We start from the raw sequence: 24,246 nt of genomic DNA on the forward strand, positions 1-24,246 counted from the left end.
GAGATTTGAGTCGCCTTGGGGTTACTTAACCCCTTGAGGTGCTACCTTATCTACCCAGGTCATGGCAGGTCAGTCCAGGGCGAGTGTATCTGACACAGGGAAGGGGGGACGACGGCTTTGCCGGCTGGCATGGTGGCCAGGACCACAGAGACTGGGCGAGGGAGAAGAGAGGAATGCGCCATGCGGCTGGGACGAGAGCAGTTGTGGGGATGAAGAGGTGACGTGGTATGAGATGGGAAGGGATGCCAGGGATGTTAGGAGTATGATACCCGCGTTTGTTGGGTTATGAGGCAGCTTTGGGGAGATCTGGCGTGTAAGTGGTTCTCAGAATAACCAAAACGCGGGTAGCAAAAGAGAAGGTCCTGAGGTCCGTTTTACTGGTTCATGTTATTCTCCCGTGCTACGTTGTATACCTGTTTTTATGCTTGGGAGATGAAAGATGACCTGCCGTTGATCCTGAGTAGGTACGTTATATGGGGACGATGTGGAAGCGGAAGTATTGGAGTCGGAGGCTTGATGTGATGTTGTGAGAAGGGTTATACGGAGTAGAGGCACGTGACAGATGCGTAGTAGTTTGACCTCCCAGGTTATGTGGTCGAGTCAAAGTACCTAGAAGATGCGGATAGAATATAAGCCACGAGTCTCTTACGGTGACATTTAATGACCTGCTAATAAGTGACTTTGTAAGGTATCTGGACGGTGAAGTTATGTACGGTGGTGCAGAGGAATCGCAGACGAGACGCCGACACGAGATACCATTGGAATGTGGCTTGGCAGGCTGTATGTGTACCGAGTACCAATGCCAAAGAAAGTGGGGTTCATTACCGCAGCTCAACCGAGAGCGCTAGTGTCATGCTTGTGCCGTACATGTACAGCATGTCGTACAGTACAGTACTGCGTATTGGTATGCGCTACTGTACGAAGCATGTACAAAGTCAATGTACCTGCCCAATATGGTAAGAGCCGAGGCACATGTCATCACTTTCCCTTTCCCTTTCCATTTTCATTCCCTCTCCCACTGCCATCTCCCTTTTTCCCTCCCTCTGAACGGATACCTGCTTTTCTTCTTCCAAAGGGACGACCAAACGACCAATACAACGCGACGCAGAATCCTCCAATCTCTTCCTCTGTTTCTTCTGTCCTGCCTCTCAATTCTTCTTCGCGTCTATCCAAAGAGATCGAACTCTTGACGTAACTCCCAATCTCCGCGATCAGATTCGTACTCCGCTGTCGACACTCGTTATCCACCGCATCAGCATCCTCTCGAGCACCGACATACACCCCGCGATACGGCCATTGAAATAAGAACAGCAAAAGAAACAGCCTCCTCAATCAATCCACCCATGGCCTCGGCTGCCATCGCAAACCCGGGGCCAAGCGCCCTCCCCAGCGCATCCCCATCCGCCTCGTCCTCTCCAGCCCAGCCCTCCGCCCGTTCATCGTCCTCGAAACCGCGTACCCTGACGGCAAAGAGCGTCACCGACCCGATCCTCCGCAACGCCCTACGCTACACCATCTCCGCCCGCGAATATGCCATTCTCCACAAGTACATCCTGTCGCGTCCCCGCGTGCTGCGCCGCGCCGCTCCCTCGGTAGCGACCGTCGAGCGCATCATTGAGGGTCCTGATGGCAGGGGGAAGAAGGGACAGCCGGTTGCTGGGGATGGCGCGGGATGTGGTGGTAATGGGAACGGGAACGGCGGCAGGGAGAATTATAATACGCGGGCGATTAGGGAATCGCTGCGCGTGTTTTTCGGGACGGCGGGTGCGATGAAGGCCTTTGAAGCCCTGGCGAGTAGGGTAGGCCGTAAGAAAGAGTACGTTGCATCGTCTTCCCTTTTCCTTTTCCCTTTCTGTCTCCTTCTATTATTTTGCTATTTTGTCTTTCCAAGTCCACTCGCTAACAAGCCACAGCCCCAAGTCCGCAAAGAAGCAACCCCTCCACAAATCGTCCACCTTCCGCCTCTCCCTCTCCCTCTCCACCATCCTCCTCCTCTACCGCGTCCTCTTCCGCTTCCTCACCCGCCTCCGCCTGCACCTCCTCGACGACGCCGCCCGGCCCTTCCGCCTCCGCAATCCCCGCGCCGCCGCCACCCTGACCTCGCCCCTGGCCCCCGCCGTCGGCGCCTCGCTCGCCGGCCTCGCCCTCGGAATCTACCCGGCCCAGAAGCTCCGCGTCTCCGTTGCCCTCTTCGCCCTGTTCCGCGCCCTCGAGTACGGCTGGAACCTCTGCGAGGGCGAGGGCCTCGTCTGGGGGTGGAAGAACGGCGGCCGCGTCCGGCGCGAGCGGCCCTGGTGGTGGGGCAGCTGGCTCCTCCAGCCTTTTGCCCTGGGCCAGCTGTGGCACGCCTTTGTCTTTGATCGCGACTGTTTCCCCGAGCCGTTTGCCAAGTTTGTCGTGAGGGATTCGACGGCCTATCTCCACCCCAGGCCGCAGGGGTATCCGAGCCATATTCGGTGGCCCAGTCCGTATGATGTGGTGGATAGTCTGTCCCGGATGGCACAACTCAGCTGGCCGTATGTTCCCCTTCCTTTTTCTTTTTTTTGTCTTTTCCTTTTTTTGTTCTACCCCCTGGCTCATCCAGCTCTCACACTAACCATCTATAGTCCTTACATCTCGCCCACGCTCTTCCCCGACAAGGAAACCCTCCCAATCTCCCTCTCGGCCGTAGCCCCCCTGACCTCGTCGGCCCACCCCATCATCTCCTCGCTCTCCTGCGCCACGCTCCACCCCTCCGACCCGTCGTGCCTCCGCACCTACCTACACTTCTGGCTCGGCTCGTTCCCGCCGCTCGCCCGCCTCTTCCTGGGCCTGTACGCGGCCATGGCCCTCATCCCCGGCGGTGGGCGCAAGCTGCTCTACCACGCGCCGCTGGCCACTCTGCAGGGGGTGCTGGCACGGGCGCTCCGCACGTCGGGCTTCCTCACCGGCGCCCTCTCCACGGCCTGGGCGTCCGTCTGCTTCTTCCAGCAGTGGTTCCCGCGGCACTTCCTCCCCAAGCTGCGCTTCTTCCTCGGGGGGTTCGCGGCCGGCTTGTGGGCGTGGGCGGACCGGCGGAAGGGTCGGGCGGCCTTCTTGTACTCGGCGAGGGCGAGCGTGGATTCGCTCTGGAAGGTGGGCGTCAAGAGGCGGTGGTGGAGGGGGATGAAGGGGGGAGACGTGTGGGTTTTCGTGGCGGCGCTGATGGTGACCGGGGTGGTGTACGAGCGGGATGCGGCGGCCATTCCGGAGGCTGGGTGGAGGAAGGGGGTTAGTTGGGTACGGGGTACGGGGTTCCGGGATTGGAGCATTGAGGAGGATGAGGTGGAGGGGGAGGGGGGCGAGGTCGAATACGAGGAGGGGGGCGAGAGTTTTGAGGCGAAAGTGTGAAGCTGTCGAAAGAGGGGCGGTTAATCATGTTCAATGACAGTGTAATTGATGTCTAGTGTAGAACGACTTTGATAGTCTGACCTGAAGTCAACATGACGCAGTTTTAATCACAGGCCGAGTTAATCACAGGCCGAGAGTCGACGCACCGCTCGCTACGCGTAACTCCCTGCAATGGCATCGTCCGCATACCGGCAACCTACATGTCACAAACTCATCACTGGAACGGGTCCCCTCGTCTTCTCACCCGCTGCTCCGTTTGCTTCCTCGGTAACCGCCTTGACGACCTCCCGGAGCCACCACACGTGGATACGCACATCGTCGGTCAGCTCTGGGTGGAAACTGGTGGCAAAGACATTTCCCTGGCGCACGGCGACGATATCGCCGACGGCATCCGGGGCATCGCTCTCACCGGGCCGGGAAAACCCACCCCTGTCCTTCCGACCGGGAAGGACGGCGAGGGTTTCGACGGGCGGTCGGGCGTGGGGAGGCGCCGCGGCCTCGGACTCGGAGGCCACGGGGAGGATGGCTTCGACGATGGGTGCGCGGATGAAGACGGCCTGGAACGGCAAAGGTGGCGGTGGTGCGGCGGCCCCTTCGTCGGTCGTGGCTGGCGACGAGAGGAAAGGGAGGTCGAGGTCGGCGATGAAGCTCTCGACTTGGCGGCCAAAGTAGTTCCGGTGGACGCGGACCGAGAGGCCGCCTATGAGGGCCTGGCCGCCCTTTTTGGTGGAGGCGGCGTTGGCTTCGTCGGCGAGGAGGATGGCGCCGGCGCAGGTTCCCCAGGTTGGGTTTCTCTTTTGTCTGGTCTGCGTTTAGCGGCTGTTTTCTTTCTTTTTTTTGCTGTAAGATGAGGGCAACGGACGTACTGGACAAAATCGCGCAATGGCTCCAAGAGACCGGATTCGGCGGCGACGAGGGAAATGGTGGTGCTCTCGCCGCCCGGGAGGATGAGAGCTCTGCAGGCGTCGAGCTGGGAAGGGGTGCGGACTTGGATAAAGTCGAATTTGTAGGGGGTGGGGGGAGGGTAGGCGATGGCGGCGGCTTTGCGCAGGTGGTTTATGTGTTCTTCAAAGCCGCCTTGGAGAGCCAGCACGCCGATGGTGAGAGTTGGCATGTTGAAGGCGGGGTGGGTTGAGGGGGGTGAGGAGTTAGGGGTCGGGGAGAGGGATCAATGGAAAGGAAATGGGAGAGTGTTGTGAGGTCGAGCCACTGAGAGCGTCGGTGATGGTGTCGGTGATGGTGTCGGTGGATATGCGATCGGGTTGATTTTGAGTGGCTGAGGTCGGGGGATCCCGCGGTCGGCGGGGGGGATTCGGGAAGGATTGCTCTTCGGAAGTCCGAACAATGCGCAGTGCGCCTCTATACGGAGAATGAGTGAATAACACTTTGACTACACTTGTGAGTGATGGTCGTGATGGTTTTTGGTGGATTTTTTTACAAGACAGACACAGGTTCGAGTAGTGTAGGGAGGTGGTTCCGGAGTCGGAGAATTACCGCGCGGTTAGGGGGCGACTACGTGTAGATTCAATTCCGAAGAGCCTGCTATCAATTCCGAGCCAATTCTGAGCGCTGGAGAGATATCAGAGGCTCCGTTGAGATGGAAATAGAGCGGGTTAACCAGGTGATGGTCCAGACGTCCAGCGGAACCGGAGGCACAAGACGGAGATGTGAGCAAAGGCGGCGACGGGCGGCAGAGGTACCTCTTTTCCACGTGCCGATACAAGCCGCAGCCAGGGGGTCCAATGGTGGGGCCCGCTGCAGACACCGGACATGACAGAAGGGGAAAAGAAATAAAAAAATAAAAATCAAGGTGGGGGTTAGGGGTGGAGTAACCGCTTAAGGAAGCCTTCAAAGGGACATAGCGAATACTTTCACTCTGTCCGGTGTCCCCGACTTGTTCCTTTGTCTTTTCTTTACGTGTTATATTCTGTAGTTGTTAAGCCTCGACTCGGGCTGGAATATAGGACTCGGGGCCTTTCCTACAAATCGGGGTGTTATACATCTTTAGACACGTGAGAAAGGTGTTCCAGAGCGCGCGGCTATGGTAGAGTACAGGTACTTTTGAGTCAATGAGGGGAAGTGACATGCAAGATTGTATGCGTTCGGTCTGGTAGAAACACCATGGTACAAAGTATGACTCTTGTTCGCCTCGACTGGACTTGCCTATGACTCCTTTGTCGCGACTCTTGGGAACTTGAATTTTTATAAATAATCCCCCTTTTCTTTTCCTTCCATCCATTTCCCTTGGCTTGGTATTCTCACAGAGTTCAGCCTAGGCCGGTCGGTCCCTTAATTATTCCTTATCAACTAATAATACCCCGCGCCTTGCGCCCTTTGCCCCTCTCCGCCCCTCGGAACAATCCCTTACCCATATAATACCCGCTCGGAGGACGCTACCGACTAACAAGTCTTGAAAAAATCGCCACTAAAAAGTTTCTCATACCGCGGAAGGATTCGACTTGTGAGGCTGCCGTTGATATTTTCATCCCTCTCGCCTCCTGCACCAGCCCTCAACCCTCAACCCTCTCACGTCCGCTTCCCGCCCAGCGCAAGGCAACGCAACATCCATTCTTAAAAACCCCTCACAACTCCCCACCAACAAAAACTCGACTCGACTCGAAACTCACCCACCTACCTCCCTCACACCACCCCCACCACCATGACAAACGAGTCCGCGCAAAACGGCAAGACCGCCGGCGATGACAAGCAAATCCCCACCTTTGCCGTCAAGGCTGGCCTCGCCCAGATGCTCAAGGGCGGCGTCATCATGGACGTGACAAACGCCGAGCAAGCCCGCATCGCCGAGGAAGCCGGCGCCTGCGCCGTCATGGCCCTCGAGCGCGTGCCCGCCGACATCCGCCGCGACGGCGGCGTAGCCCGCATGTCGGACCCGGGCATGATCCGCGAGATCCAAAAGGCCGTCAGCATCCCCGTCATGGCCAAGGCGCGCATCGGCCACTTTGTCGAGTGCCAGATCCTCGAGTCGCTCGACGTCGACTACATTGACGAGTCGGAGGTGCTGACCCCGGCCGACCGCACCCACCACGTCGAGAAGCACGGCTTCAAGGCGCCCTTTGTCTGCGGCTGCCGCAACCTCGGCGAGGCCCTCCGCCGCGTCGCCGAGGGCGCCGCCATGCTGCGCACCAAGGGCGAGGCCGGCACCGGCGACGTCGTCGAGGCCGTCACCCACGTCAAGCAGGTCCGCGCCGACATTGCCCGCGCCCAGGCCGTGCTGGCCTCCGAGGGCGAGGTCGGCATCCGCGCCCTGGCCCGCGAGTTTGAGGTCGACCCGGCCCTGCTCAAGCGCGTCGCCGAGGAGGGACGCCTGCCCGTCGTCAACTTTGCCGCCGGCGGCGTGGCTACCCCGGCCGACGCCGCCCTGATGATGCAGCTCGGCTGCGATGGCGTCTTTGTCGGCAGCGGCATCTTCAAGTCGGGCGACCCGGCCAAGCGGGCCAAGGCGATCGTGCGGGCGACTACCCACTTCCGCGACGCTGCTGTCCTGGCCGAGGTGTCTACGGGCCTTGGCGAGGCCATGGTTGGCATCAACTGCGATTCTATGCGGCCGGAGGAGAAGATGTCTAGCAGGGGATGGTAGGAGACGGGTTAGTTGAGATGAACTACAATATACGAATTAAGATATACTGTTTTGGATGAAGGAGTCGGCTATGCTGTTGAAGCATGCTGGGGCCTAGCAATGAAGTGCTGTCCTGGTCAAACATGGATACCGAGTCGATGACTGCTGTCTTCACGAGCGACTGATGTTCAGGGATTTCCGGCTTTCTTTTGTGTCCATATATATACCAATATATATTCAAAGCAAAATCGCGTAGATACTGGACAGAACCGTCTGACCTACTTCGTAGGCAATGAATGGCTTTGCGCCATGCATCAACCTGTGTCACACTACCTGCTTCTCATATATTCACGACAATCATTGTAAAGAAAGTATGTCCAGAGACGACAACCCAAGAGACACTGTACCTGGGCTCGTCATTTCTACATGACAGTGACATAGGAGAGACCGACTGGTACTATATCTAAGATATCGTGCGACATCTTTGAAGTGAACAAAGGACTGCCTTACGCAGTGTAAAAGCGACAGGACAAAGAAGACTGACATCTCCCTGCGGCGCTATAGGCTGTCCTGGTAGCTCTGGTCTGGTTCATACACACCAAGTTCCACTACAAAGGGCCATGGCGTCGCTGGCTATAAAGACACTCAAAAGTCGATGATACCGCGGGAAATGAAACGCGTCTTGAAAAGTACGTCTATAACCCACAGTGTGTATTCTTCTTTCCGTACCGTACTTTAAGACAGGAATATAAGAACGGCCTAGCGGTGAGGCGTCTCAGCCTATCACACACTTCAATCACTCGCCTATCCCTTCGTTATGCGTACTAGCGTACAGTGTTTGTACTTTCCCAGACACGTTGCGCTAAGGGCCAGGGTAGGAGCCTATCAAGGTAGGTACTTCGTACTTCGTAATTGGCCGCCACGCCACTTCTGGTCCAGCTCATTCTCGATTTTCACCCTCATTTCTTTCCCCTTCTCACCTCCCTACGAGCAGCAAGAACCGTCGACCTTTTCCTTCCTCTTTACATTCTTGGGAAATCACTAATTCTAATCAAGCTTCAGGCATCCTGGAACTTTATCCTCCTTCCCCTTTTATCTTACTCTTTGTCGTTCCTTCTTTTAATTTGGCATAGCAGTGTCTTGTCCTCAAACGCTGCTGCTTTTCAGTCCTTCTACCATCAACTTGGACATCTTCCACAAGACATTGCCCCAGGCCACGAACGACGAACGAAGATTCAAGTCCTCCAGGCCAATTCCAAGTTTATGGTCTTCAAGATTCCCGGGGCGTCTCAACGAGAGCCACGTCTTACGCTTCAACACTAACACCACCATCTCCAACTCCGTATTAGTCTCGACTCTCTTTCTTCCCATCCCGGCTCGTCAACCCTTGGCCCAGTGGTTGCGGGCCAACAAATTCCAGTCCACGGTTCGAATCTGACATCGTCTTTTGCCTCTTTCAACTCTTGTTCGCCTACAAAGTCGAAGCTCGTCATGTAAGTCCACAGAGCATCCAATACCATACCGGACATCGCTAACAAGTGGCTGGCAGTTGCTCATTCCTTCTTTTGATTGCGCCTCTCTTCTGCCCTGGCATATTGCATGCTCTGTGTCTTCGTCGCTGGGCCTGTATGTAAAGCCCAACGACAGCGTGGGATTTACTAGGTGCTCAAGGGTAAGTGCTAGGCCAAGGTCTTTCCTTTCCCAGACTCCTATGTCCACTGCATTTACGCCCTTGGACATGGTGCTCCAACAAGAGTACTCTCTCAATGAGGCCGTAGTCCAAAGATGCGCCCACTTGATATGCCTTTCTCCGTTCCCTTTTATATACGAATACTTTGCTGACAGTGACAGTACCTGGTCTCAGACACCCCCAAAAACACCAATGCAAACCCCTACCATGGCCACGAAAGCCCCCTCAGGCGGCTGGTTCACTCCAGACCGCCTCGAGCAGCTGGACGCCATCGAAAGGAAGTATCAGCTCATCTCGGCCACTCAGACGGAAGAGTATACGCAAGCCAAAGATAAGTTGCTGGCTGCTGCCGCCGAGGAAGCCCGTCGCTTGGTCAACCGCAGCGATATCCCCAAGGATATTGTCCAGAAGCTGCGCCAACTCATGGCCGGTAATCTCGACCTGCGTCTCCAAGTCTTAAAACACGACTATGAGAAGAAGACGGCCGATTGCGACAAGGAGAAGAAGGATGCCGAGCGCCGCTACCTCCGCCAACTTTTCCAGGAACCCCCCAAGGAAGAGTCCAAGTCGTCGCTCAGCTCTGCGGTTACACCGGGAAACACCCGCTCCGAGACATCGGCCAAGGACAAGGACCTTGTCCCCCAACAACCCACTCCGCGGGACGATGACAGCGGAAAGGTGCAGCCCAGGCCAGCCCCTGTTACCGCTACGCCAAAGCCCGGCCCGTCGTCTTCGTTGGTGACGCCCAACCTATCCAATCCAGCCCGTTCTTCGACCCACCCCAAGGTCTTTAATGGCGCGGGCACGGTATCGGCCAAGAAGTCTTCCGTTCGTCGCACGCTCGTCTCACTCCACCCTCGCTCTTCTCTATCGGGCCCGGTAGCTACTCAGCCGACGACTCATGTGCCAGCACAGAAAGCGGCACGCGCGGCATCCGTTTCGGCCCAGCCTCCCGTCCAGACCGCGAAGACGCCCAAGCGGAAGAGTACTGCGGCCCTCGAATCCGGTGTCCAGGAATCCGGCCGCGCCAAACGCCCCAAGACGACGTCGTCGAACAATCCGCAAGACGACAGAACCGTCACGTACGACGAGGTATACCGAAATGGGAACGCCAAGTACAAGCACGCCATCATCTCGTGGGACGGGAAATGGTACATCCTCAAGTGTGAAGAACACGGCGTCCACTTCCGCATGTCGGCCCTTGCCGCCGCGGCCAAGCATCTCGACTCGGCCGCTCACGGCTACCTGGGACGCCAGCAAGACCAGGCCCTACGCTTGCTGGGCTACCGCGTCCTCGACTGTGACGAGGAGCGCGCCAACAGGCACAATAAGCTGGTCAGGGAAGCCTTCGACAACGGCTACAGGCCCCTCGGCAGCGAACATAAAAGTCGCTGCAAACAACTGAGAAAGCAAAGCATGTCCACCCCTGGCGGTGCTGCTCTCCGAGCCATGAGCCTTCCCCCGGACCGAGGTCCCAACACGATACCGGGGACAGGGTCGTTTCAGGGCCGTGCTACTACCCCCGCGCCGTCGGTGCACGCCCCGATAGGCGCGACTCCGTCCCGTCTTACCCAGAAGCATCCCAACAAACACACGTCGAAAAACTTGGGCATCATCACGAATCCCCGGCCCGGCGCCATCTATTTCGCGACCCCGAAACCGAAGGCGGGCGACAAGCCCCGCAAGTACATCGTCATGATCCTAGCCTGGAAGGACCTCACCCCGTGCGGCTATCGAGGTACCACCCTGGGCAACCTGCCCCTCCTGCAGGACGCCCGTCGCCAGCCATGTTACACCTACGACCAAGACGGCATTACCGGGTGGGCGCCGGGCTACGAGGATGGGGGCAAGTCGGTTAAGAACCGGTGGTTCCCCGTCCTCTGGTTCGAAAGGAAGAACACCAGGGAGGGATGGGTGCGCGCCACGGAGCTCTCCACCTTTCCCATGTATCCCGTGCGCAACCTGGGTCCCGACCATCCCGAAACGCGTGCGCGCACCCAGCACGAGCTGGGTCGGCGGCTCATGCGACGCAGGGAAGCCAAGGACGACGCCGAAACGGCCTCGGCGATGGACCTGGACCCCGACGCGACGGACTGTGACTCGGACTCGAACGCAGGCGAGGCGGATGCCGATGCCGATGCCGATGCGGCACCACTCCCCGTGGACGACGAGAAAGACATGGACTACGAGTACGAGGAACTCGACTCGAGCGGCGATGCGAGCAGCGAAGATGTGCTCAACAGGGATATCACTCCGCCGCCCACGAATTTCATTGACCTGACCGCCACGTCCTCGCGTATTGGTGCTGCTGCCGGTACCCGATCATCGACCAAAACAGCCAGCCGCAGGGCTTCTAGTCGTGCGCCGCAGACACAGCCACATCCACAGCCATCGCCGAGCGTCGACCGTGCCCGAAAGCGCAAGGAACCCCGTTCGGCGTTGACAGACAGCCGGCCCGAACCAGCCGAGAAACCTTCTGGGAATGGGCTTTCGTCTCTTGCCCATGGACGGGAGGAAGGCAGCGGACTATTCGTGGAGGCCGAGCGACCCGGAACACCAGAGGGGGGAAAGGAAGACAAGGAAGAGGACGACCAAGAAGCGGTGGCAGTGCGTCTCGGAACGCCCGATCCCCTTGTTGTCGCCGAAGAGGAAGGTCGGGCGCGGAACGAGAGAGGTGCGTCACAGGAGGAGGAGGGAGACGAGGCGTCCAAGCCGCCCGAGACGCAGCAGAAGATGCCGGAGAAGATGACGGTCGAGCATGCCATGGCGTCCTCAGCCGTCGCAGGTGCGCCGGCGGCCAGGGAGAGGGAGACTGAGACTGAGAACCTAGCAAACGATGCTGGCCAGGGTGCCAAGGAGAGGGAGAAGGAGACTGAGCACCAGGCGAACGATGCTGGGAAAACTGACAAGGAGAAGGAGGAGCCAGAGAACCTGGCGCGCGATGCTGGGCAGGCTGCCAAGGAGAGGGAGAAGGAGACTGAGAATCTGGCGACTGCCAATGAGAAGGAGAAGGAGAAGGACAAGGAGAAGGAGCCAGAACACCATCCGACACAGAAGCATCAACCCCAGCCGAATCCACCGCCGTCCAATCAGCCGGATCAGAATTCCCAGTCTCAGAAACATACAGCCAACGGCGATGGCAGCGTGCGACCAGGGCAGATTCACGGAGCGGATCATTCGGGACCGAGCGCCGAAGCCGAACGTAGAGACAGCCGGCAGCGGTTTCTTAGCGATCTAGCACGACACAGCTTGGAGACGTCAAGAGGCGAGTCGGTCTCCGTTGACACGTCTGTATCTGGCTCGCAGCAGAAGAATGCGATGGGCAGACCAAGCCTTCCACCAACACCAAATGGCGGCAACCTTCTCAATCGAAGACACAGCGATTGGACTCCGAGCTCCGGATGGGCGGGGAACCTGGGGGAGTTGGCACGACGCGCAGTCCGATCATCGGACACGCCGCCGGAATCCCCTTATTCTCCCGGGATCAGCACCCCCCGGGGACAGTCTCCGTTTGCGGTGAAGAGCGAGCCGGACGCGTTCGACCTGTGCTCGTTCCGGCAGGGGGACCGGCAGTGGAAGGCCGGGTCGGCGGCGGAAGCTGTGCGTCTCCGGATGGACGAGATTGCGGGGGTGGCGCGGGCGAAGGAGGGCACGCCGGAGGAGATCATGGTGGATCCTCGGCGGGTGCAGCGGTTCCAGTACAACCGCAGCAAGGACCGGAGCCAGCACGAGCTGGTGCTGTACTACGGGGAGCGACCCGGAGGACGAGCAGCGTCTCATGCTGGAGACTGGCCAGGGACGGTCCAAGATGCAGGGGCTTCGGTTCGTGAAGTGGTTGCGGGACGTGAATCCTCGGGTGGTGCAGCTGCCCGAGGTGACGCTGGCTTGAGGGTTCCCGGTAGGGAATCCCGGTAGGGACGTTTTTTATGGCGCTACGGGTCTTGCTTCTATATCTACTAATGCCATATTCGATAATGGGTTTGCCAGGGAGGACTAGAGGACTCGAGGCCTAGGGGGACGAGGAGAGAGACGGGTTGTTTCTCACGGGAGGAGTTGCCAAGGGATTATAAATTGAGGAGTTGATTCTAATTGAGACCAAGGATTCATTAGGCTAGTACTTCGTAGCTTATTTATCTACCGTTTCATATAATACATGGCTTACAATTCTTAGCCGCGTGCAAGTCGACGAGTTGTCGATGATGGTTTGGTAGCAGTTTGCATGTGATTATGGTGGGGAAGTCTGTACTGTACGACACTTTCTGTACTCACACTGTGCGCATTTTGTATCTTTCTCGTGTACTTCGGTGGCTCAGAAGCTACAGGGACTTATTTACACAGTGTACACTAAAAGAATGCTCGCGGTCGACGTCATCAGTCAGCAAACAGCAACGGTACGTACTTTCTGCAAGCTGCGACCTTCCAATTTTCCTCTTGCCTCGGGTCACGTCTCGTCCAACTTCCTCCATTCCTCCCCCTCCCTCGACCTCCCTCGACCTCCCTCGACACTTGTCACGTCGCTGAACTTTGACGGCCGGCTGCATTTCTACTTTTATACCAACATCTGGAAGCATTCGATCCCAAGAAACGGCTACAAAGCTATATATACGTCGCAAACCAAATCGACAGACGTCCAGCGGAGCTTTAGCCGCCATCACCGGTCCCATCATCACCTCTCGCTTCATCGTCTCATTGACTTGACATCTCGTCTCCGTCCAACCCTGACACCACGCGATCTCACGACCTCACGAATTGACGAGTTGACACTGACGACTGACGAATTGCGAACTGACGAATTGACGACTGACGAGCTTCCTCCGCCCCAACACACTTCTTTACCCCATATTCACCTGGCGCTGTGTTACGGTAGTCCGGCTTGTTACTGTCAATAGTCCGTCTGGATCACATCGACTGCCTTACCTATCCCGTCTAGGTGTACCCATACTTCCTCACTTTGCACCTCTCGTCAGGGCCGTCTCGTCGAACCCGCGGGGGGATACCTTGTCCCGTCAAGGTGACTTGGAGTCGGACCGGCCGCTTCCCTCCCACCCGGTTACATGGCTGCATTTGTGCGTCTCCATCATCTTTTGTTTCTCTCTTTCTTTTCAATACTTTCTTCGCCTCCTCTCTCCCCTTCGTCAACTTAGTCAGTGTGAGGCTCGTTCTTTACCCGTTGGACCATCTGCTAACCATCGTCCCATCGTCTAGGAAACCCCCTGGTTATCCTACATGGCGACCGCGAAATCCTCCGACGATCCCGCCTCATCCCTCGCCGACGACCATGCCACCAACATTGGCTCCTCGAGCGCTCCTCCCACCTACGCCTCCTTCTCCCCAGTGACTCTCTCGTCCAACACCCCGAGCCGCGCCTCCCGCTCCCGACCATCCACCATCCTCGTCCACCAGAAGAGCCCGCTGCTCCTCGCGACACCTCCCCAGATCACCCGCGCCCTCGCCTACTCGCACCCGTTCCTCCTTCCCCTGAACAAGGCCGTCGGGCTGCTGAGCTGGACAACCCCCGACCCATGGGAGAGCTTCCTCGTCGTCTGCGCCTTCTGGGCCGTGGTCCTCTACGGTGACATGGTCGTCCGCGCCGCCGGCCCCATCGTCCTGGTCCTCACCCTCATCCTCGCCATGTACGGACGTCGCTTCAGCCCCCTGAGCAGCGCCAGCCGGACCGGCGGCACCCCATCGAGGGATGCCGATGCCTCTCGCTCCCACGCCCATCCCAACCCCGGCCACGCGCGCGCCGGTTCCGAGGCCACCAGCACCCGCCACCACAAGACCCTGGACGAGATGGTCGACACGCTCAACGAGTTTACGGGACGCTGCAATGTCCTCCTCGGTCCCGCCCTCGAACTCACCGACTTTCTCAGCACCCAGCGCACCCCGACCAGCGCCACCACCCGCCCGGCCCTCACCGCGCTCTTCGTCCGCATCCTCTTTTGTACCCCCTTTTGGTACGCCCTCACACTACCGCCCTTGCGCATCATCACCACGCGCCGCGTCCTCCTTCTCATCGGCACGTTGGTCCTCACCTGGCACGCCCGCATCATGCGCGTCGCTCGCGCCATCCTCTGGCGCAGCGCTTCCGTCCGCCGGACCGTCGCCCTTGTGACCGGCCTCCGGTTCGAGAGTCCCGTCAGGTCCTCGTCCCTTTCATCCACCTTGCCATCGTCCTCTTCGTCTGCCACCACCGCGGGAAGGGTCCCCGACGACATTGTGGTCACCACGTCGGACGGCACCGTGCGGCGACCGGCGCGTAATTCCGAGTCGGAGCTCACCAGGATTTTGCAGGGACGGGGTCACCGCCCCGGCGGCGGCAGCGGCGGAGGACGCGATGCCGGCGTCAAGTTCACTTTCATCATCTACGAGAACCAGCGGCGCTGGGTCGGCCTGGGCTGGACCCAGAGCTTGTTTGCCTACGAACGCGCCGCGTGGACCGACGAGCACAACAACCCCGTGCCGTCCAAAGACGACTTTGAGCTGCCCGAGGTTGAGGAGGAGACGCGGATGCAGTGGCGGTGGGTCGAAGGGAGCACTTGGCGCGTGGACGGCGTGAAGGACGATGGGAAGGCTGTGGATTATGATGACGAGCAAGGGAAAAATGGGTGGATATATTACGATAATAAGGTTGGTTCTTTTCCCTTTGTCTTGAAGAAGAGAAGACCCAACAGACAGACTAACGAAAAATAGTGGCAAAATGGACGTCGTGGTCAGGACGGCTGGGGCCGATGGACTCGTCGCCGGAAATGGTATCGTGATGCCGAACTCGTCGAGGCGGACGAGCCACCGCCGAAATCCCCAGAAACGACCGCCGCGCAAGCCATGGCCAGCGCCTCGGAACCCAACCTCACAACCGAGCGGTACAGCACCGTCTCGGAGAAGATGGTCTCGCCGACGCAGTCTACCCCGAACCTGACCATACCGGGGGCAGGACCGGGATCCACGGACGAAGGTGGCAGTGGCACCTCGGCGGCGACGGCTAGGAGGAAGGGACCCGGCGCGGGATATCCGACGCCGTCGACTTCGGCTCCTTCAACGTCGAGCGGGGCCATGTCGTTTTTCCGCATGCGCAGGGGCACGAACCAGAGTGTGGCTACGACGGCGGCGTCGTCGATTGCGGCGCCTGCCGAGGCCGGAGACGAGAAGGGAGCCGCTAAGGATAAGGGCAAGGGGAAGGGGAAGGAGAAGGGGAAGCGGAAGGGGAGGGATCGGAGCGCGAGCGAGGCGGCGTTGAGTCATGTGGAAGGGGAGGAGGATGAGGTGGATGCGCTGGAGCTGCGGGTGAATCTGGAGTTGCAGGGCCAGGGGGATGGAGGACGTTGGGGGATAGGGGATGAGGCGAGGATGAGTCTAGAGTGAGGGCAGGGTTGCTGCGTTGGTGCGGGTTGAATGAGAGTATACGTAGGCAGTTTGCGATGCTGTAATGTGTATAATTATGCAGCTGTACCTATTCCGATGTTAGTCGAGTGGTATAATATACCCTTATGCTTCCTGTATGGTGGGAAGGGAATCCGTCCTCCAACCCCTGAGTAAAGGGGGCTGTATTGACAACTACGTGTTATCATCCATTGGTCTTTGGATTATTCAGAGAAGCTCCTACGGACGGGATTACACAGCTGACTGGGGAAAGATAACGAATTGTGCGTATGTGTACGAAAGCGAGCCATCTGTGATATACAGTTCTCTCAGCGAAGGTGGGATCTCTGATGAGAAGAGCTACTATCTGCAAAGAAAGGAATAGAGTATGTTTGACCCATCGTCTTGTCCGCAGAACCATGCCATGAACCGCTCGCAAACAGCATAACCAGAATCACCTCCTTATCAGTTTAGGGCTCCTCACTCCTCCTCTTACAGCCATCTGCCCTCCTTACTCGCCTAAGGACAAGATCGGCGGCCTTTCACTTGGTCAGCATCGTCAGACAAAACTAGCATATCTCGCGTGGGATAACTCACCTTCTCCCCAATAGCATAAGCAGTAGAACTGGTATGGGTGCTCGGAATAAGCGGCATGATGGAGTTATCGGCCACGCTGAGCTTCCTCGTCCCGTACACCCTGAGGTCGGGGCCCACCACACCACCCAGCTCCCGTGGCGCCAACGAGGCCGTCCCGACCGGATGTCCCGTGCTAGGACTGATCCTCCTCGCAATCCACGCCTTGAGATCCTCGTCGCTCGTGATATGGGCGCCGGGGCTCGTCTCGACGGGGCCAAACGTCTCCACCATGGCGTCGGCGCTCATGAACTGGCGCGTGCCCCTGAGGAGTTCGACCACGAGGTCCAGATCCAGCGGGTTCGAGAAGGAGCGGTAGTCGACCAGGGGTTCGACACTGCCGCGGCCCGACGGGTCGATGCCGTCGTCGTCGGGGGATAGGTGGATGGTGCCGCGGCTGATGCACTTGCAGAGCACGATGCTGAAGCTGGAACCCCCCGAGAAGGGGACCTCGAGGAGCGTGGATCCCTCGGAGCGGAATTGGCGGGCTAGTGTCTTCTTTTGCTCGACGTAGCCTGCTATGACTGTTTCGTCGACGCCGTCGTGGAGGTACTCGGCCGGGTCTTGGGAAAGGAGCTTTTCGACGATTTCTTCGGTTCGGTTGGAGAAGGAGGGGAGGGGGAGGAAGACGGCGCTGTTGACGAAGGTGGTATACGGACCTGTGAGAGTGTTAGATGGGGCGGTGGTGCCACGGGAGTAAATAGGCCATATCTAACCTGTCTTGTTGGCTTCCCAGAGATCCAGGGCCTGGGAAGCATACTCTGGGTCCCTGATCAACGTGGTACTGTTTGGGCTGAACGTCTTGCTGACTGTTAAAGTGAGTCGTTATCCAATGACTTGATAGTAGGGCTTGACTAACAAGTGTACGAGATGGCAAAGTTCATATGATCCTGAAAGTTCTCCCCGACACCTGGAAGCTCTACCTTGACTTGGGCGCCCGCCGCTTCGAGGACCGGTCTAGGGCCGATACCACTCCTCTGCAGCACTTGAGGAGTGTGGGCAGTTCCGGCGGCGATAATGACCTCGCGTTTAGCGCGAACCTCCCAGGCCTTTTCGGGCATGTCGCCGTCCCTAGGCGTGTATCGCACACCCTCGGCGCTCCAGTTATCCGCATCAGGGGTCAACGGAGCGGAGAGAATGACCTGCGTGACTCGGTGGCCTGCCAGGAGATGGAAGTTGTCGCGGCTAGCCGGGCCATCCTCTTGGGCATAGTGACCCGATCTCGAGAAGGATCTCCGTTCGGTGGCAGGGTCGCGTGAGTTTGGGGCCCAGATGACGCCGGATTGATCACCTGCGGCTCCCTCCTTGGGGAATCTGAAGCCGGGGATTCTCCTGAAGGCATCCCACATGGCGACTTGGCAACCTCCAGCGTTAGACGTGTCTTTCCTCTTTGCCTCGTGTGGACGGGAATCATTTGTTGTCGCGGGTTTAAAAAAGGACACTCACCAGTGGCAGGCCAGTGGAAAGGACGATAGCTGGAGTGGATGGGCGCTGTCCCGCCGTAGGCCGCCTCGACATCGTACGTGATGTTGTACTCTCGAACCATCTCCTCGGTCGGCGGGGTGAAGGTGACGCTCTTCTTAAAATAGGGGAGGATGTTATCCCATCCCCATTCCGCCGCGAAGGCTTCCTCGTGTTCTTCGCCGGCGGCCCAGACCCACGAGTCATAGTCTTCGGCCGAGCCGCGCATGAAGAACATGCCGTTCACGGCAGAGCTGCCGCCGACCACGGAACCGGCCATGAGCGGCGGGGTGGAGTAGCCCAGTCCCGGCTGCGGGACCGAGGTGAGGTTGTAGAAGCGCGTGGCGGGGGGATACTCGTCGCTTGGACCGGAGTCTCTGTCAAGAGGTACAATGGCTTCTATGGAGTGAGACAGGTCGAGATAGCCATATTCGATGACGAGGACGGTATCTATGACACGAGGTTAACGGTGAAAGAGCGCTTGCCGCTTGGTTGGCATAGAGTTGGTACTGACAGTCGCCACTTTCGCTTAGTCTGTCGGCAACGGTGAGACCAGCAGTCCCAGCCCCGACGACGATAAAGTCGTACTCGTCGAGAATAGCATCCCGTCGGCTGATGACTGTGGCCTGCCGCGCATGGGCGGGTAGTGCGGCCACATGGGTGACAAGGACGCTCAGCAGAGCCGGCGCAGCGTAAAACAATCGGCGCATGGTGAAGACTTGCAAAGTGAATAGTTCTCCTCTTAGTATGATTTCTCGGATGTTCGGACCAAGTAAGGGGACGATTAGGAAGGAATAAAATGGAGTTCGACCTATTCTACGGGCTATCTTATAGGTTTGCAGCGTATGCACATCTGACTAGACGGAGACATGCTCACGGATTCTTTTCAGGTAGGATCAACATTGTGTCTACTACCTAAACTGTCTTGCATCCATGTAGAGACGCAGCAGTTATCTTAATCTCCCTTTCGGGCTGGACTTGGGCTCAGGGCACCCACGGATGCCGGCGGCATGCACACGATGCGGGGAAAGCAGACATGATGTGAGAGACGGACACAACGGTACTGCATGCATAGGCCCAATAAGCGACAAAGAGTCTTCGTTCAAGACCATCTCGGCATTATCTGATGAAGAACCGACCATCTGAGCAAATTTACCTGCACTTCTCGTGCAGCATCAGGGACTTATATTGCAGGACTTAATCCCAAACTTGGGCGCCGGTGAGGAGTCTTCCAAAGAGGAGACTTGTGATATAGGGCCATTGACCAGTAGGACGTGGCGGAGGAGACGAGGAGGTTGCACGTTGCACCCGCGGCTTACAGGCTATATTCGCTCCGGCAGTTGGAAACGGCCCTTGGTGTTGCAGCCAACCAAACTTGTTGTGCCAAAGGTTGCAGGAAGCATGATAATGGCAAAGAGACCTTTATTATTCAGGTATAAAATCTTGATGGTCACCCTCTTCTCGCATTTCCCCGCCTTGAACCATGGGATCACTCATGCTGGACAAACCACAGTGTGATCCCATTGTCCATTGTTCTTGGTCACGTACAGTTCCCCCTGCAAGCACTATGTAATCCCTAAGATCCAACACAGAATGGAGGGAAGAAGAAGACCGAAAAGAAGGCAAAAGTGGAAGAAAGGAAAACCGGCCTTGGATATGTTTCTATTGGCCTTGCTTGTAAACCAAAGTACTTGACAACTGCAAGAAGAATGATCAATGCTGAATCATGAATCTTGAACACGTCCATTTACCATAAACGTGTGAGATGCGCCATCAGCCCTCCGACAGAGAAAAACCATATCTCAACCCTCGTCCGGAGGAGTGACGGTACCGATGTGGGGCCAAAGACCGGGCGGGACGTGCCGAGTACCCGCCCATCGGCTTCGGCCCCACCCAGTAGCCGGAGGTAGAGCGGATTCATCTCCGACACAATAACTCGTTTTGATCTCTTCTGGCTATCAGGTTTTTACCGTGGATACTAGGGTCGCCTTCCAGACATAGCCATCAAGCCCTGATGCTGCGAGTCCGTTCATTTTCTACAAACAGCAACAATGGCCTTCATCGGAATCCCCACGGCTTCCGTGCCATCTGGCCGTCGAAACGTCTCCGTCCATTCAGGCAGAACCCGCCCCATAGCCTCCTTCGCCTTGTCCCTCTCCCCTTCGCTCAATGTATCAAAGAATACTTTCCCGAAATTCTCCATCAGCCGCTCGAACACGGTGTCGCTGTTTTCCATCTCCCAGTGCACTGGAACAGCCGACATTTCAACCTCGGCGAATCCCGCCTCCCGGAGGATCCGCTCAGTATAGTCCGGGCGAAGCCACTTCTCAGGCATCGGAAAAGTAAGCGGCCCATCCCCCGGTCGCACAATTGCATGCACGGCGCGGACGACAATCAACGTCCCCATTTGTTCCCACCCCGTGACGACGGCGACGCCACTATCCCCAGGCTTCACCGTGCGATGTATCTCTGCGGCGCCCTTGGCTACGTCGTCGAAGAACATGATGCCGAGATTGGTGAAGGAGTGGGTAAAGTGGTTGTCGGGAAAGGAGGAGAGATCCTCGCCCGGCGTTTGCTTCACATGGATGTTGTCGTGGGACGCGAAGCGGGCGCGAGCGATGGAAACCATGTTGGCGGCGCCATCTACGGCATGGATTTCCGGCTTCGCTGCCGCGATGGACGGGGTCTTGAGGAGGACGTCGGTGACAATTCCCGGGCCGCAGGCATTGTCTAGAATGGTGGAGCTTGCGGTGATGGGGAGGCGGTCCTGGGCGAGGTCGATGATTGCCTGGGCCAGATTTCGGGTGCAACCACCAGTACTGGGCTCGTATTTCTCGGCGACGTTGTCGAAGTGCTCGAGAGCGGCTTTTGGGGTCAATGCCATTGTCGTTCTTCCTTTCTTTGTTGTTCTCTCTACTCTTTCTTTTCAGTCGATCTCTTTATTTCGTTTGGCAACTTGTAGGCCGAGAGGTGATTTGAGGGTCGATCTTGACCTTTAAGTACTTCGTAGTAATTGGGCATGATCGAGAAGGGTGGCGTACGGGCAAACGTCATCACTAGGTGGAAAGGAGGGGGTTGTCTTAGCTATATTCGTCCATTCGGTTCGCATGGTGGAGCAGTCAGCGCCAGTGGCATGAGCTTGGCCCGGACACTAGTCAAAGACATACGAAGTAGGTAATTCAAGTCGTACTTAATCCAATGGAGTTGTAAGGATGCCAATGCAGTGCTACCCAGCCGCCTACTATCACGACAAATCTGGCAGGTCACATCACGTCAACAAGGATGAATGCATACATGTAAACACTCGATTAGAAAGGGTAGAGTTAGTCTATTGTCCCCTATAGTAGTACACATGCACCTAATGACGAAACAATGTTGCTAATTCAACACAGCACGCTTCTTCTTGCTGGGGTTGGGGCAGTCGAGATGGGTATCCAGAACAGCAATGCTCAGCTCGGGCATCTCAAACTCAAAGGCGCCCTCGTCGTTGGCAGTCAGGACGAAAGTGGTGCGGTCGACGACGTTGTTGCCCTCGTGGGGGTCGTTGTACGCATAAGGGTCCTCCTCGCTGTTGGTCAGCATGGTCAGGAGAGCCTTGGTGCCCTGCTCGACGCCCTCAAAGTTGAGGGTGACGGGGATCGGGGCCGAGTCGGTGGTGTTGTAGGCGGCGCCCTTCCAGATGAACGAGCCCTTGTCCTCGTTCTTGCCCGACACGTAGTACAGGGGGCCCAGCTCGCCCTCGGCGGGGAGCGTGTGGGTCATGGGGTGGGCGGCGATGAGCTCCCACAGGTACCAGCTGGTCGAGCGGGTGGTCATGGCCGGGTCGGCGGCGTGCTGGAGCATGGTCATGGCCCACTGCCAGCGGTTCATATTGCGGAGGATGGGGGCGTAGAAGGTGGCGGGGATGCGGTCGGCGTTGCGCTCGTAGCCGATCATGGAGATGGCCTCGCCGACGGTGCCGATCCACCAGGGGAACGTGTAGAGCTCGCCGTCCCAGCCGATGCCGCCGTTGGGGTGCGTGGCGGCCACCTCGCCGATGATGTGGCCGACGTCGTTGTCGAACTTGTCAAACTCCTCGACGAGCTCATCGGGCGTGCGGTACGGGTGGTAGTCGCCGAGGACGCCCTCGGGGACCTCGAGGCCCTCGTGGGACGAGCCGGACGCGACGACCTGGAGGTGGGGGTAGGCCTCGTTGATGGCCGCCTGGAACATGGGCAGGCGGTACTCCATGTACGACTGCCAGCCAGCGTCGCCGCCGGCGAGCCAGTCCTCGTTGCCAATCTCGATGTACTTCAGGCGGAAAGGCTCGGGGTGGCCCAGCGAGGCGCGGACGGCGCCCCACTCGGAGTCGACGGGTCCGATGATGAACTCGATCTGGTCGAGCGCGTCGTCGATGAAGGGCTGGAGCTTGTCCTTGGGGGTGATGTCGCCGTTGAGAGCCAAACCGGCGAAGACGCCGACGACAATCTCGAGATCCATGTCCTCAGCCCACTGGAGGTACTCCAGGAGACCCAGGCCGTGAGTCTGCTGGTAGTCCCAGACGCCCTGGAAACCGGGGCGGTAGCGCAAGGGGCCAAGGGTGTCCTTCCAGTCCCACCACGTCTTGTTGTTGAGACCCTCAAGCATGTTGCCACCGGGGAGACGGATGATGGACTAAGTGGATGTCAGTTATGCCTTTTATTGCCTTCTTATTCCTTCCGAACTAGGAGAGGGTGCTTACCGGGTGAAGCTCCTCAAGGGCCTGGGCAAGGTCGAGACGGAGACCATTCTTGCGGTTCTTGTAGGTAGGGGGGAACAGGCTGATCAGGTTAAAGTCGAGCGATCCGGAGGCAGCGCCCTCGGCGTCAAAGGTGATGGAAAAGGTGTTGTTGCTGTTGGGCGCATCCATGTCGGGGATCAGCTCAAACTCGTGCTCGACCCAGTCGTCGGCGACCGACTTGGACACGACCTCGACGGAGCCGAAGACGTCGTCGGTCAGAAGCGACTGCAGCGAGGCGGTGAAGTTGCCCTCGTAGGCACCGTAGACCCAGAAGGAGCCGGTGTACTTTTGGACCTTGACGTCCATGCCCCAGTAGCCGTCGTTGGCAATGCCAATGTTGCCGCAGACGGTGCCGGGGGCCACGTTGACGGAGACGGGGAGGGCGTCGGACAGGGGCAGCTCGAGCCGGTTGAGGGTGAGCTGGGCGTCGTTGACCGAGTGCCAGCCGTCGAGCGAGACGGGGTAGGCCTCGCTGTACTGGAAAGCGCGGTTGCGGATCAGTTCGGCGTAGATGCCGCCGTCGCCGGAGTTGTTGATGTCCTGTGCCGAAGTGTCAGTCCCAGCTTTCTTTCCATCCTTGTCTCGTACCGTAGATGGGGTTGGGAATGAATCTCACCTCATGGAGGAAACCATACTGGTGACCGCTGGTGGCGTTGCCGCCAGACGCCGAGACGTTGATCTCCCAGGCGGCGGCAGACGAGACAGCAAGAGCTGCGGCCGCAAAGGCCGACTTGAGGAAAGTCATGGTTGCTCTTCTTCCTTTGGATCCCGCGGGTTGAAGTATGGCTTGTCTTATTCCCAAGCTACAGAAGAGCAAGGACACATGTCAAAGGGGGCCCTTTTACGGGGACGGGAGGTTTATATAAGGATGCCATTGCATCTCGGCTAATTGTTCCGGACGTTGCTTTCGGTCTGCTTCCTTCCACCGCTATTGCTGCCGCCATAGCTCCGCAGCTATGAACTCATGACACCATGGAGCCCAATAATGGACGGGGAAAGCTGGAGAGAGGTGAGGTGCTTGCTCCACGTTGTATGCATGGCCAGGGGTCCCATCAAGTCGGGCCCAGGTACCGGGACCGGCGACTGGACGAGGTAGTGTTCGTGAGTCGTAGAGGAGAGGGGCCAGGTCGAATACTACAGCTACAGCCTACAGCCTACAGGCAGGCGGTGGAGAACCCCAGACGGATAAATGACGAACAACAGCCTTCAGGCTTCGGGTATCGGGTCCTCGGGTTAAATTATGCATAACTCCCCATGGGAAAGGGAACGGGATCTGGGAAAGCGTGGGTTCTACTCTCATCTCCTCATTTCCTCATTTTAATGCCTGACCACTATCCTCTCTGACGACGAAGCCGTAGCCTCCAGTGAACTGCCGGTAGCTTCCCCCCATTGCCAGAG

The 24,246-nt window shown here is 58.0% G+C and overlaps 9 protein-coding genes across 9 annotated transcripts; 4 read left to right on the forward strand and 5 right to left on the reverse strand.

The window, feature by feature from the left end:
• Positions 1-1,343: 1,343 nt before the first annotated feature.
• ACRALDRAFT_1060091 (uncharacterized protein) lies at positions 1,344-3,369 on the forward strand (the record flags this gene model as incomplete). Its single annotated transcript, XM_071016179.1, has 2 exons — positions 1,344-1,816; positions 1,914-3,369. 2 exons carry the CDS (start codon positions 1,344-1,346, stop codon positions 3,367-3,369), a joined length of 1,929 nt encoding a protein of 642 aa, XP_070878959.1.
• A 203-nt stretch (positions 3,370-3,572) lies between these two features.
• ACRALDRAFT_2096692 (uncharacterized protein) lies at positions 3,573-4,483 on the reverse strand (the record flags this gene model as incomplete). The annotated part of the gene is made up of 2 exons (XM_071022793.1): positions 3,573-4,170; positions 4,236-4,483. 2 exons carry the CDS (start codon positions 4,481-4,483, stop codon positions 3,573-3,575), a joined length of 846 nt encoding a protein of 281 aa, XP_070878960.1.
• Positions 4,484-4,517: 34 nt separating this feature from the next.
• On the reverse strand, positions 4,518-5,938 carry ACRALDRAFT_2015102 (uncharacterized protein; the record flags this gene model as incomplete). Its single annotated transcript, XM_071019796.1, has 9 exons — positions 4,518-4,726; positions 4,755-4,764; positions 4,886-5,124; positions 5,245-5,262; positions 5,382-5,476; positions 5,524-5,626; positions 5,678-5,719; positions 5,775-5,836; positions 5,874-5,938. The coding sequence occupies 9 exons, from the start codon at positions 5,936-5,938 to the stop codon at positions 4,518-4,520; spliced, it is 843 nt and encodes a 280-aa protein (XP_070878961.1).
• Positions 5,939-6,028: 90 nt separating this feature from the next.
• Positions 6,029-6,967, forward strand: ACRALDRAFT_1060090 (uncharacterized protein; the record flags this gene model as incomplete). The annotated part of the gene is made up of 1 exon (XM_071016178.1): positions 6,029-6,967. The coding sequence occupies one exon, from the start codon at positions 6,029-6,031 to the stop codon at positions 6,965-6,967; it is 939 nt and encodes a 312-aa protein (XP_070878962.1).
• Positions 6,968-8,843: 1,876 nt separating this feature from the next.
• Positions 8,844-12,551, forward strand: ACRALDRAFT_2024036 (uncharacterized protein; the record flags this gene model as incomplete). The annotated part of the gene is made up of 1 exon (XM_071020186.1): positions 8,844-12,551. One exon carries the CDS (start codon positions 8,844-8,846, stop codon positions 12,549-12,551), a length of 3,708 nt encoding a protein of 1,235 aa, XP_070878963.1.
• A 575-nt stretch (positions 12,552-13,126) lies between these two features.
• Positions 13,127-16,151, forward strand: ACRALDRAFT_1079136 (uncharacterized protein). The gene is made up of 3 exons (XM_071018865.1): positions 13,127-13,702; positions 13,842-15,266; positions 15,330-16,151. The coding sequence occupies exons 1-3, from the start codon at positions 13,691-13,693 to the stop codon at positions 15,996-15,998; spliced, it is 2,106 nt and encodes a 701-aa protein (XP_070878964.1). The 5' UTR covers positions 13,127-13,690; the 3' UTR covers positions 15,999-16,151.
• Positions 16,152-16,465: 314 nt separating this feature from the next.
• On the reverse strand, positions 16,466-18,799 carry ACRALDRAFT_1067376 (uncharacterized protein; the record flags this gene model as incomplete). The annotated part of the gene is made up of 6 exons (XM_071017441.1): positions 16,466-16,534; positions 16,593-17,287; positions 17,345-17,437; positions 17,488-17,982; positions 18,075-18,539; positions 18,604-18,799. 6 exons carry the CDS (start codon positions 18,797-18,799, stop codon positions 16,466-16,468), a joined length of 2,013 nt encoding a protein of 670 aa, XP_070878965.1.
• Positions 18,800-19,627: 828 nt separating this feature from the next.
• ACRALDRAFT_1060087 (uncharacterized protein) lies at positions 19,628-21,081 on the reverse strand. The gene has a single exon (XM_071016177.1). It carries the CDS (start codon positions 20,971-20,973, stop codon positions 20,119-20,121), a length of 855 nt encoding a protein of 284 aa, XP_070878966.1. The 5' UTR covers positions 20,974-21,081; the 3' UTR covers positions 19,628-20,118.
• Positions 21,082-21,369: 288 nt separating this feature from the next.
• Positions 21,370-23,691, reverse strand: ACRALDRAFT_1073974 (glycoside hydrolase family 51 protein). Its single transcript, XM_071018181.1, has 3 exons — positions 23,465-23,691; positions 22,810-23,388; positions 21,370-22,742 (listed from the first exon to the last, which is right to left on the reverse strand). Exons 1-3 carry the CDS (start codon positions 23,591-23,593, stop codon positions 21,468-21,470), a joined length of 1,983 nt encoding a protein of 660 aa, XP_070878967.1. The 5' UTR covers positions 23,594-23,691; the 3' UTR covers positions 21,370-21,467.
• Between the last annotated feature and the right edge of the window lie 555 nt (positions 23,692-24,246).

This window comes from Sodiomyces alcalophilus (assembly GCF_042370955.1).
Source record: "Sodiomyces alcalophilus JCM 7366 unplaced genomic scaffold ACRALscaffold_1, whole genome shotgun sequence".
Taxonomy (NCBI): domain Eukaryota; kingdom Fungi; phylum Ascomycota; class Sordariomycetes; order Glomerellales; family Plectosphaerellaceae; genus Sodiomyces; species Sodiomyces alcalophilus.

Coding starts and splice junctions, on each gene's coding strand:
- ACRALDRAFT_1073974 (XM_071018181.1), bottom strand. CDS start 23,593: ATGACTTTCCTCAAGTCGGCCTTTGCGGCCGCAGCTCTTGCTGTCTCG. Junction 23,389..23,464: donor AGTATGGTTTCCTCCATGAG/GTGAGATTCATT, acceptor ACTTCGGCACAG/GACATCAACAACTCCGGCGA. Junction 22,743..22,809: donor CCCTTGAGGAGCTTCACCCG/GTAAGCACCCTC, acceptor ACATCCACTTAG/TCCATCATCCGTCTCCCCGG.
- ACRALDRAFT_1079136 (XM_071018865.1), top strand. Junction 15,267..15,329: donor GGATATATTACGATAATAAG/GTTGGTTCTTTT, acceptor AACGAAAAATAG/TGGCAAAATGGACGTCGTGG.
- ACRALDRAFT_1060087 (XM_071016177.1), bottom strand. CDS start 20,973: ATGGCATTGACCCCAAAAGCCGCTCTCGAGCACTTCGACAACGTCGCC.